The sequence below is a fragment of the Penaeus monodon genome, chromosome 38, assembly GCF_015228065.2.
Source record: "Penaeus monodon isolate SGIC_2016 chromosome 38, NSTDA_Pmon_1, whole genome shotgun sequence".
Taxonomy (NCBI): domain Eukaryota; kingdom Metazoa; phylum Arthropoda; class Malacostraca; order Decapoda; family Penaeidae; genus Penaeus; species Penaeus monodon.
This window is the reverse complement of record NC_051423.1, coordinates 25,248,764-25,261,263: the sequence shown is the minus strand read 5'-3', so window position 1 is coordinate 25,261,263 and position 12,500 is coordinate 25,248,764. Positions and strand designations below refer to the sequence as shown.

General features: G+C 43.8%; 1 protein-coding gene across 6 annotated transcripts in view; it reads left to right on the top strand.

Moving 5' to 3' along the window:
* LOC119597050 overlaps nt 1-5,011 on the top strand; it is a 6,956-nt gene extending 1,945 nt beyond the window's left edge. For 4 of the 6 annotated variants that reach the window (XM_037946487.1, XM_037946491.1, XM_037946490.1 and 1 more), the window contains exons 2-3: nt 3,160-3,366; nt 4,089-5,011. In XM_037946487.1, coding sequence (XP_037802415.1) covers nt 3,161-3,366; nt 4,089-4,539 — 657 coding nt within the window. In that variant the 5' untranslated portion in view covers nt 3,160 and the 3' untranslated portion in view covers nt 4,540-5,011. Of the gene's footprint in view, nt 1-240; nt 437-3,159; nt 3,367-4,088 lie in introns of those variants that run through there. The other 2 variants (XM_037946492.1, XM_037946489.1) reach the window with 2 other exon arrangements.
* Nucleotides 5,012-12,500: the final 7,489 nt, after the last annotated feature.

Genomic DNA, 12,500 nt, shown 5'->3' with positions numbered 1-12,500 from the left:
GGTCCTGCTCAGACCCCAAGGAGTTCCGGAATAAGGGCGTCCTTCTCGAGGCAGGGGTCATCCCTGGATTTAGCCTCGGGACAGCTCCTTACAAAAATCGTGTCAGATCCCTTGATAGAGGAAGCCTGGGAGGGTCGGAGGCGTTGGGGGGGGGGGGCGAGTTCCGTGTGAGACAGGGGCGGAAAGTGGGTGGGGAGGGCGGGGGAAAGGAGGGAGAAGGGTGGCAAGACGAAAGTGAAAGCGAGATCGGGGGGGTGAGCGCGGGGGAAGGCGGTTCGTCCCCCCTTCCCCCTCCTGGCCCCGATCTGCTCTTAGGCAGGAGACCCGCTGTCTTTCGCCAGTCGCACGGTGCGCTTCGTAGAGGCAAGGTGTGGAAGCTACACGTCCAAGCAGGTACTGCATACACGCCCGGCCAGAAAGCGAGAGAGAAATTGAGGTTGTGGAATGTTAGCGGAACTCTGTCAGTGTAACGGAGCCACTCCATTCGGGGACTTTGGCTGTGCTGGCTGGAACCGGTATTCCTCCCTCACTGTATAAGGTTAGATCACAGTAGCGAAGGACAGTACAGAAATTTGGAGGTTGTGAATTGCCATCATGACCTCATTTATTTTTGAGGAGAGAGAAAGGAAATGAGTGAAGCGGTCCAGCAGACATGCCAGTGTCCCCTTTTACGTGGTATTGTGTTCCTGTACAGTGATATCAGTTCTGTTCGTTATTCGGGCAGTCTAAAGTCTTGGAGAGGAGACTGCATGCGATCTCTCCCCAGTGTGTAGCGATGTGGTCGTATTTTTTTCTGCCCATCTATCCTCCTGTGTTTCTGCCTTTCGTTTTTTCCTTCATTTTTACTTTAATATTTCCCTCCCTCATTCACTTCAAGTTTTTTTACCTCTCCTCGCCTTTCCTCCCTTTTCCTCTCCTCGCCTTTCCTTCCCGTTTCTCTCTCTCTCTTCGCATTTTCTCGCCGTTTCTCTCTCTCTCTTCGCATTTTCTCGCCGTTTCTCTCTCTCTCTTCGCATTTTCTCGCCGTTTCTCTCTCTCTCTCTCTTCGCATTTCCTCGCCGTTTCTCTCTCTCTCTCTCTTCGCATTTTCTCGCCGTTTTCTCTCTCTCTCTCTCTCTTCGCATTTTCTCGCCGTTTCTCTCTCTCTCTCTCTTCGCATTTTCTCGCCGTTTCTCTCTCTCTCTCTCTCTCTGCATTTTCTCGCCGTTTCTCTCTCTCTCTCTTCGCATTTTCTCGCCGTTTCTCTCTCTCTCTCTCTTCGCATTTTCTCGCCGTTTCTCTCTCTCTCTCTCTCTCTTCGCATTTTCTCGCCGTTTCTCTCTCTCTCTCTCTCTTCGCATTTTCTCGCCGTTTCTCTCTCTCTCTCTCTCTCTCTTGCATTTTCTCGCCGGTTGTCTCTCTCTCTCTCTCTCTCTTCGCATTTTCTCGCCGTTTCTCTCTCTCTCTCTCTCTCTCTCTTCGCATTTTCTCGCCGTTTCTCTCTCTCTCTCTCTCTCTCTCTTCGCATTTTCTCGCCGTTTCTCTTTGTCTTGCTTCACACTTTCTTTGTTTTTTGATGCGCATTCTTCCTCTCTGCTCCTCTGTCGACCTTCTTTCTTGTCTCTCCTCATCAGCCTCTTTCTCCGAATTTCATGCGGTTTCGTCGGACATTCTTTCTAAGTGTGTTTGAGCAAACGGAAGGAATATATATCACTTGCCGGCGTGAAATAGCGTAATATATATGTGTGTGTGTGTGTGTGTGTGTATATATATATATATATATATATATATATATATATATATATATATATATATATAATATTTATATTACATTTAAATGTTTATAGACTTGAACTAATCCCAGACTTGCTTCTGGCTTAACGTTGTTAAAGATTTTTTTTTACATGTTTTTGATACTGATCAATCACCTTAAGTCTTACAATATTAGATTCCAAAATTTATCCTGTATGTATATATCATATCAGTATCCAAATGTCCGAGACAGACTTGCGATATTTTATGTACAGATACGTTTTTTCCGCAGCGTTGAAGTCGCTTCAGTGATTAAATGAAAATTAAATGAAGACCGCACTCGGCGAGAAAAGGCGCATCCAATGCACGGCTTCTGATGGAGAATTGTCAACTATTTAAAACACCGAAAAGCTAAAGAGATTTCTAGGTGTATTTGAAATCTTGCAGGTTTTGCTTAATACTGTGGCCGTAGACTATTGTGGGAATTTCTTTCATGCACATACATATACGCATTATAAGTGTGTTCTTATAACTGTTAATTTAACTGCAGTGTCACTGATTATTCCAAGTTACCCAGCAATTCTTCCTTCCGTCTCTAGCCAGTGTTACTTCAAGAACACTTTTTTCTTCCCCCTCCATCACGCGGCTTTCTCTCTGAGCATTCCATCCTCCGGGTAATCATGTGGCGCGTTTGAATAGAAATCTCTCTGCCGCGATAGCCTATTGTTATTTTCTAAAGAGAAAGAAGATGAATGACGCAGAAATACACAAGAAAGATAAAGACGCTCTAATCCGCCATGAGCAGCCTAAGGGGGTCGAAACGCTTATTCGGTCTTTTCAAATCGTTTCTTCCTTGTCATCCGAGGAACTTATGAAGGTCTGACTAGTCACGGTTTGGTCATTGAACCGTTGCATCAGTGAGTCACACTTGCCTGCCTAATAAGTGCAAATAATGTTTTGGAGATCCTCAAATGCACACTTGATGTGCACGGCTTAACGAAATAATAAATAGTTAATTAGTTTTATCAGTCATCTAGAAATCATGAAGGCGAAAACCGGCAACTTTAGAATAGCGGTTTCTCTACAGGTCTGCGCAACTCACGTGGTGAAAGTGCGGACCCACTAAGACACTTCAGAAGTTTCTTTGCCCGTGACCTCGATATGAGCGCGACCCCATGTTTGACCTCTCGCCACGGGGCATAGCGGGATTCGGTACGGGTGTCGCACGCACGCACACACACACCTTGTTCGTGTGCGTACTTAGACAGTGTACCTGTAAAGATTTAACTTAGGAGCGTTCAGTTGCTGGAATGGAGGCATTAGCAATAAAAGGAAAATCAAGGATTCTAAATCATTGTATAATATAACACCTTGTAGGTACATTCCTCTCTAAACCAATAATTCATATTACTCTTATCTTTTTCCCAGAATGTTTCGAGTAAGTTTGGTGTTGGCAGCGCTGGTGGCAGTTGCCGTAGCTCAGCGGCAACTCATCCGACCTGACCCCGTTGCTTGCAAGAACCGCATCAAGCACGCCGCCACCTTCAGGGAGGGCCACTACTACTTCTTCTCCTGGACCCACGGCCCCACCAGGCAGCACGAGAGGGACTGGCTCGATGCCAGGAACATCTGCAGGTAAGGCGACGCAGCCGGGGGGTGAGGGTATGCGCAGCGATGGGAAAAGGCTTTCTTCGTGAGCTTAGGATCAGGAATCAAAATCTGCGCGATAGTTTCAACGATCCTTTTTTGTGCATTACATTGCGTTGATATACGTTTAAAAAAAACAAATATTGGATTGTATAACGCGGACAGTAAAGGCCAGGATTTCTTTTCTTTTTCAAAGGATAAAAGAAAGCGAGAAAAAAGTTCCTTGTTCATCTTGTCAGTGGCAGTTCCTAAATCAGTTTCTGCGACTCGTACATCCTGCATATATAAGCTGCTTTTATATCAATTGCAATATTTCCTGTGAATGCGGCCTATTTCAATTCTCAAGATTTTAGGCAGTGCCTATTAAGGCGTAAAACATTGTAACATCTTAAATATCTGTGCTACCCTTTTCTCACTTTAAAATACATCGTCCATGCAGTAAAAAAATCGGTATGAAGGTTGATTTTGATTCTTATGCACAGGAATTGTAGAAAATATTAAAAAATCGATAATATTTTTTATAATCAAATCAAGTTTCACTTCTCACTGTTAAGTCTCTGCATTGCTTAGTCAATGAGTGATTAAGAATTAAAACAGCAAATTAAAATTGTCAAAGCAGATCCAATAATGCTGTTTATATTCAAAGTTCTTAATTCTGAAACGCGCACTCCGTAAACGAGAAATGACCCGAAGCCCCTATCCTCCCGCAGGAAGCATTGCCAGGACCTGGTGAGCCTCGAGAGCGAGGCTGAGGCGCAGTTCGTGTACCAGGCCATGTCCACCGGCAACGTCAAGTACATCTGGACCTCCGGCCGCAAGTGCAACTTCGACGGCTGCGACAGGCCCGACCTGAAGCCCACGCTCGTCAACGGCTGGTTCTGGTCCGGCTCATCCGCCCGCATCCCGGCCACCAACGGCTCCTTCGGCTGGGTCGGTGACTGGTCCAACAGCGGCGGCTCCGGCCAGAGGCAGCCCGACAACCGCGAGTTCTCTGAGACTGGCACCGACGAGGCTTGCATCGCCATCCTCAACAACTTCTACAACGATGGCATCAAATGGCACGACGTTGCCTGCCACCACGTCAAGCCCTGGGTGTGCGAGGACTCCGATGAGCTTCTGCGATTTGCTCGCCATACCTACCCCGAGCACAATATCTCCTAAGCCTCGAGAGCCCGGCTGCCCCTCTCCTTCACCTGTTCACCTACACTTTTGAATCCCTACCCTTCCCCGGCTCTTCTGTTACCCCTCCAGTATTTTCTGGTGTGTTCCCGCTCACATGCATGCACGGGGACATCACATAGTAACCCAATAAGACTTCCCATACGTTGCCTAGACAGCTGTAAACAACCACCTTCGTGGCCTCTGCGACCTGTGGTCACACCAGCAGATCTAAAAAATGATGCACACCTTTTCCTTTTTACAAGTCTGTAGATAGACCCTCCTCACAACTTCCTACTTTTAAGGTCTTATCATAAATCTATTATTTAATTTTGTTACTGAGAATATTTAAGAGGATGAATGTCATTTCCAAAAAAGCGATAATCGGCGGGACCCGGTTCATGCTCTGTGGTGTAAATACTCAAAATTTAAAATTCTGATCTGTCTGTATGACTGAATAAATCTCCTATTTTTACCAAGCTTTCTGTCTCCTTCGAGTTCGACGTCCGCAAGATCACATGCATGACAAAGGCCTGCTGTCAAGACCGTTGGTATTTTTGTCTGCACTGCAAGAGTACAAAAATATTACAAGCTCGGATACCTGAGCCACTATTGGGATGTGTAATGAGAGGCCAGCCTCTAAAATGACAACATGCCATTTGGGAAAAGTAATCCAAATGCAGATATAAACAAAGGTAATATATCCTCAAAGTACAGCAGCTGCAAATAAAATCTGATACCAAAATGTACTTCAAGTTTAAATCCAGTATCAGTAAAGGGCCGATCACATTAATATATTCTGTTCAGGGATCCCTTTACAGAACTGGATGCTTCCCTAGCTGTAAACGGATCCGAGATGAAAATCCCTCGGCAGCGCGAAAACGCTCTGTCGGTATTTCATCCCTGCTTAGAGCTGAAATATATTGCCGAAATAAAAACTATAATATAATTACTGGTAAACTCATTACTTAGTCTTAAAAAATGATTATATATCATGGTAAAAACAAGCTTAATTATTAGTCACAAATATATATTGCATCGAACAACGATGTCTCATTAATTGTTATAGATAATTCGGATAAACGTTCATTTGACAAACAAACATCAAACCACTTCGACACGCCAAAAGCATGGAGCTCTCTTCGAAAGTTATTTACGCCTTGTTAGATAAAGTGAGAGTTAAAGAGCCGTTGGATGAAATAAGCAATAAATACCCGAGCTACCCATATCGGCTCTCAACAGATATGCATATTTTACTTTTCCTGATCTTGCTATTTTTATCTCATTCCTAATCTAAAATATAGGTCTTATTTTAGTAATGGTATGCAGCAGTAAGCAATATCATATTAGTGTCCGAAGGGACACTGAATGTAGTGTAACCAATCCCTCTCTGTAGCTGACCAGACTTCGGCGATCCTATCTGGGGATCCTAGGACAGAATAGACTAGTGTGACCTTCGCTTAAAACATCACCATACAAAGTGAACACACAAATATAATTTTTCAACAAAATATTTGGATATCCGATAGCAACCCCCCCCCCCAAATCCCTTGTTCGTTGTTGCCGTGGGGATGGGGGGGGGGGCTTAGGAGGCAGAGACCCAATGTAGGCATCACCCTACTTTGGGCCTCAACCTTCGCCTTATCTAATGTTGTAGGGTCTTTTCTTCTCCCCCTTTCCTTTTCTTTTTCTTGTTCATCTCTTTCTGTCCACTTATCCAAATCATTAACTTTAACATAGTGCTGTGTAACCTTTGATGCCTGGTACATTTGTTTTGACCATTGACCGTTCTGGAAATCCACAAGTATTGCCCAACTAAACCATAAACACCGCTAATACCATAGATGTTGCCATGGCAAAAAATGTTCAATAAATAAATATTGCAATATTCATCATGGTGACAAAGTTGAACTATGAACACGAACTAAAATTCCGTCTGCTTACCTCGGTATTTTCCTTTCCATCATCTTCATCCTTTCGTTTTTCTGTATCAAATATTTTTTTCTTATTCTTGCCATCATGTGTTCACCTTTATATTACAGAATTTTCTTTAACCATTATCCATTATCTGTCACAATGCATATTTCATACTCCAATATTGTATCAGTCAGTGAACATAGACCAACCTACTGCCTTCACAAACAAGCTTTCCCAAATTGAAAAGTAAACGGTAAATCTAAAGTAAGTATTTATCTGTTAACTGTTCTCGGAGAACTATTCATTATGAACGTTATAGAAAGATATATTTGGTGAATTACACTTTTCTTGTACAAAATAAACTTTGGTGTTTGAGACACCACGATATTAATTTTTGCAACTACAACCTTGCTTTCGCTCTTCTCGCAAATTCGAGGGGTGTAATTTGCACAAATCTGGTTTTTCTTTTCTTTTTTTGGGCATACCCTCCCAATCCCTTGCCGGATTATTGCCGGACTGATGCTCAAAGCTGGGGACCTCCCTGCCTTGGATCTCAGCCCTCGGCTTTTCATTTCCGTCTGTTCTCTAACCCCTTCTACCATCCATTATCTACGGTGTGAGAGCAGTGTTGAAAGGATGAAAGGCTGACTTTGTGCCAGGAATGAACGGCCTGGTGGAGCCATGGGGCACGGTATTTCCCTGTTAAGTTGTCTAGCCCTTGTCCCTCAAAAGGACCCTGAAGGATGGATTATTTCATACCCTAGGCTATCATGGCCAGTAATGAAGTGAATAGGGGCACTGAGGCTTACCCCCTTTTCAAATAGCCCCCCTGATTTCAATTCTCCTGGTTGCCTGATCTCCTTTGACCACGACTCTGAACACTGTTACCGCTACTTTCTCTTCTATGCCTACTATCGCATCAATCCAGTCCAAATCAGGTCAATATTCAACCTCCAGGAAATATTCCCCCTCTCCCAACATCCTCTACTTCATCTCCTACACTCCACAATTTTCTTCATCAACTGCCCCCTCTTCCCTTATCATTACTCTGCAGCCTTATTGTCAACCTCTCCACAGTACTACTTCAATTAGCCCTACTCCCTGTTCCACATGTCCCCTATAAACATTTTGAATACTATTTAGTCCAATCAAATGGGGTCGATTTTTCATGATTCCCTCAACAGACCTTTACTCTGACAACTCTCTCCTCCTCCAGCAATGCCTCCATAAACAAGTAGGAAAAGCTTCCTTCTGCAGCCGTCTTGTCACAGTTACAACCGAGTCCCAAGCTAAAGCATTATCAACCCTAAATGACTCCATTGACAAACCCATTCCTGTCCAACTTCTCTCAATACTTGCAACTGTCTCCATCTCCCCGACAAACTGCCCTCTCTATGACAAGGATTGGTCATATCGGGGAGAAAACTTACTCATGGACTATGAAGCAGTATTAGTACAATGCTACACCCCCCCCCCCCCTAGAGGCCGCCATATCAACCTCCACCCCATCAATGTCAGAATCGTCGGCGTCTAGACCATCTTGCCAAACACTGTTGCTCCACAGCCTGATGCTCTCTATGTGCCCAACCTGATTATATTCAATCTAATTCCTCTGAACAGTCACACATGTATGCCAAGTGTGGCGGCTACCATAATTTATTTTATAAGGACTGTCCCACCTACAAGTATGAGTTTGAGGAGGCAATTCTCAAATTCAAATATGGCCTCACTTTACACGAAGCCAGACAGGAATCATGTTGACAAGGTTTATCTCTCACTCCTTAACTAATAACGTCCTTCACTTTGCCCCTCCCCCTTCCTCCCAAGATGTTTCTACATCTCCCCCTCATATTTCTAGCCCTCTCTCTCCCAGTCAAATACTTTTGCCATTTTAAATCCAGACACACCAATCTACATCACTATTCCAGACACTCCAATCACTACTTCCTCGGTACCTATCCCTCTTCCACCTCGCAGAAGACAAGTTAAATGATCCACCCCATCTTCTCCTACCCCATCCTCTCCTCCATCAATCTCTCTCTCCATCTATCAGACATCCCCTCTTCTCCCCCTCATAAGAAAAACTTTGTTTCTCAGACCTCCCCAACCAGTTCTACTGTAGAAACTTGAAGACATTCAAATCTATTTAATCATGACCCAAGATAACATGTCTATACCTCACCCATCCTTCAATCTGTCTGCTCCCATTTCTTCTACATTCAAAGTAACTGTCAACACTCACTCATGTCCCCCACACACCTTCCTCCCACTCCCTCCCAACACATCCCCGCCCCCTGCTTCATCTGCACCCCCCCCCTTACTTCCCCATTATCCTTTCCACTTCACCCTGAATACACATGTGACCTTTGTATCAACAGCCCCCTTCCCTGAATTATCACCTGTCTGATATTTTTTCTGAAACTGTGATCTAATTGCCCTGAAACCCCCTTCTCCTTTACTAATCCTTTTAAAATCTATGACCATTTAATCACCCTTCTTAATCCCTACCTTCCTGAACTGCTGTACGACTTTCGAATGTAGAACATTTGATCATCATCCGCCCTCTTTACCCTTTTGATTAGTCTTCCTTTCTATAGTGCTACATGACCTATGATGTCCAGCACATTCATTTTGCTTTGTAACCATTACCATCAACCCTTCTACTATGAACTTCCTAATGTGTGAGAGCCGTGTTGAAAGGATTTGTGCCAGTCATGAATGGCTAGGGGGAGCCAAAGGCATAGTATTCACCTGTTTAGTTTGACTCTTTTTCTCCCCAACATACGCTAGATTTGCCATGGCCAGTAATGAAGATTTTGTACCCTTATTAGGGGCAATGAGGCATGCCCCTCTGCTAACTACACCCACTGACTTCAATCCTCCCAGCTCCCTGACCACAGGATCTCCTTTAATCACGACTCTGAACACTGCTACTATCCCCTCTTCAATGTCTATTATCACCTCAATCCAGTTCAAATCACCACCCAGGTCATTACTCAACTTTCAGTAAACATTCCTCCTCCTCCAACATCATCTACTTCATCTCCTATACCCACAACTTTCTTCATCTACTACCCCCTCTTCCCTTATTACTACTCTGCAGCCTTATTGTCCACCTCTCCACAGTATTACCTCTCTTAACACTACTCTCTCTTCCACACGTCCCCGTCCTTCTACTGCCTCCACCTCTACAAACATCTTGAATACCCTGTTTAGCCCAACCAAATGGGGTCTATTTTCATGATCCCCTCTACATCCCCTTACTCTGACAACACTCTCCTCCTCCAGCAATGCCTCCAAAAACAAGTTGGCAAAGTTTGTCCCCGCCTTGTCACAGTTGCATCCAAATCCCAAGCTAAAGCATTATCAACCCTAAATTATTTCACTGGCAAAGCCATTCCTGGCCAGCCTTATCCCTCTCTCAATACTTGTATTAGATTTGTCTCCATCCCCCCGACAAATTTCCATATCTATGGATTGGTCAGATTGTGAAGAAGACCTGCCTCATGGACTATGATGCAGTATCAGTACAATGCTACGCCATTCCCCCTAGAGTCCACCACCAATATTGTTCAGAGTGCTTTCCATAGACATGACCTCCCTTACGATGTTTATATTAGTGGAGAGTCCTTCTCTGTCCGACCATATCAACCTCCACCCCGTCAATGTCGGAATTGTTGGCGTCTCGGCCATCCTGCCAAACACTGCCGCTTCACAGTCTGATGTCCTCTGTGCACCTAACAGATCATGATCGATGAAACTCCTCTGCACATTCACGCACGTGTGCCTATTGTGTTGGCTCCCATAATGTATTTTATAAGAGCTACCCTATCTACAAGTTTGATACTGAGGAGGCAATTCTCAGATTTAAACTTGGCCTCACTTTATGCGAGGCCAGATAGGAAGCATGTTGACGAGGTTTTTCTCTTACTCCCTACTTCCTACTCCAGTGCTGCCCTTCACTCCGTCCCTCCCCCTTCCTCCCAAGATATTTTTTACATCCCCGTGTATCTATTCCTCCTACACTTCTACCCTTTTGCAATTTTAAATCCAGACACCCCAACCACTAAAATTGCCCCAACACCTCCTCGCTCTACCCATAGTAAACAATCTAAACGTTCTAGCCCTTCTACTATACCTCGCCTCCACCTACCTCTTCATCTGCCATCTTCTCTTCTCCCGCCATAAGATAACCTTTTGCTACCATCTTGCTGTAAGGACAGAGTTTTGTGCCGGACGTCCCGAGTTCATGATGTCATCGTTTGAAGAGGCAAAGCCTATTATCTTTCTGATAAATGGCTCAGCTCACTTGCGTCTGCATGACACCGTTTCGTACTTGAGTGAGATAGATGCCACTGAAGACAATTTATTTTTAATTAAAACCCGAAATACATAGCTTATCAAACGACAGTCACGGGGCTGGTTGTTCTCTTATAATTTCAATGTCTATCTGGTTCAATATTTTAAGGAAAATAGTTTTCAAGCTAAAAAAAAAATGAAAACAATGCATATCCGCACCTTTCCAGGAGTAACCTTTGCATCCCGAAAAAAATCGTTCACTACAGTATCGTATATATAAAGCTAATCATTTTCATTAAAGCAAAAAGTTTATATGTTGTATATACTTTATATGAATTATAACTCAATGGAATTATAATATTAAATTATATGTGAGTGTAGGTCTTTAAAATAAAAATCGAATATTTATCATATGATTACATTGGACATGAGTATGATATGAGTATATTTCTTTTTATCAACAAACGAGATGCCTTGCATGTAATTACTTTAAAAGGATTGATGACTGAATAGAGACAGAGAGAGAAGGAAAGCGATAAACAGGAGAGAGAGGGGCAGAGAAAGAGAGCTGGAGAGGGAGAGACAGACGAGATGAGTGGGAGAGGGAGGAAGGGGTAGGAATTGGAGAGAGAGGGGGGGAGGAAGAGAAAAAGAGAGAGGGGAGGGAGGGAGAGAGAGAAGGAGCAAGGGACAAAGAGAGAAACAAAAGACAGACGGAGAAAGAGTAGCCGCCTCCCACAGCGTCGTGCGTAGACTAAGGTGTAGGCCAGTTTCACCGTCCCCTTTGCGCCTGGCAGCGGCATTCCCGCTGGCCAATCAGCAAGCTGTGACCCAAAGTCCTGACGTCCCGACTTTTGCTAAAGGAGATGACAGCTTTAGTTTCTCAGACCTCCCCAACTTCAGAACCTCTCGAAGACATTAAAAACTATCAAATCATGACCTAAGAAAACATGCTTACTCCTCATCCATCCTGCAGTCTCTGCTCCCATTCCCTCTGCACTCAAAGTAACTAATGACATCCATCCTCCTCCTATTCATGTTCCCCTACACCCTTTCCTCCCATTCCCTCCCTAAACATCACATGCTGCTCCCTTCCTTCCCCATTATCCCTCCCCCCTGGATACACATGTGACTCTTTGTCACAATCCCCTTCCCTGGATTCTCTCCCTCCTGACATTTCTCCTGAAACTGCGATCGAATCTCCCCAAAACTCCTTTCTCCCTTTGCTAATCCGGACATCCCTTTTGTCCCTTTCGATACCATGTTATCCTGAACTGCTGTACGACTCTTGACGTTTAGCACATTTAAACATCAATAACCCCTTACCTTTTTCACTACTACAGCTTTCTATAGTGCTATATCACATATATTTTGCTTTGTAACCACATTAACCAACCATTGTTGGCATATATCTCTCGTATCTACCAGCATAATTTTTCTTCTTTCTTTCTTTTTTTTTCTTTTTTTTTTGATGTTTGAAAATATTCGCATTCACTGAACCCCAGCCTTTGATGGTCTGCCACTGAGTAGTAACGGTTTGATAGTACTCTCGTCATTTACGTAGATGATAAGAAAAAAAATCAGTTGAATTCTGTTTCGTTTCAGTAATTGCAGTTATGACGATACTGCAGCTGCTGTTTAAGGGTCCTTTGGTCAAAGTACATTTTATGTGGCATATCTGTCTTGTAGATGTATTGCAATTTGAATAAATGAAAAGTCATGAATATTCTAATAATGCATTGTGTGTG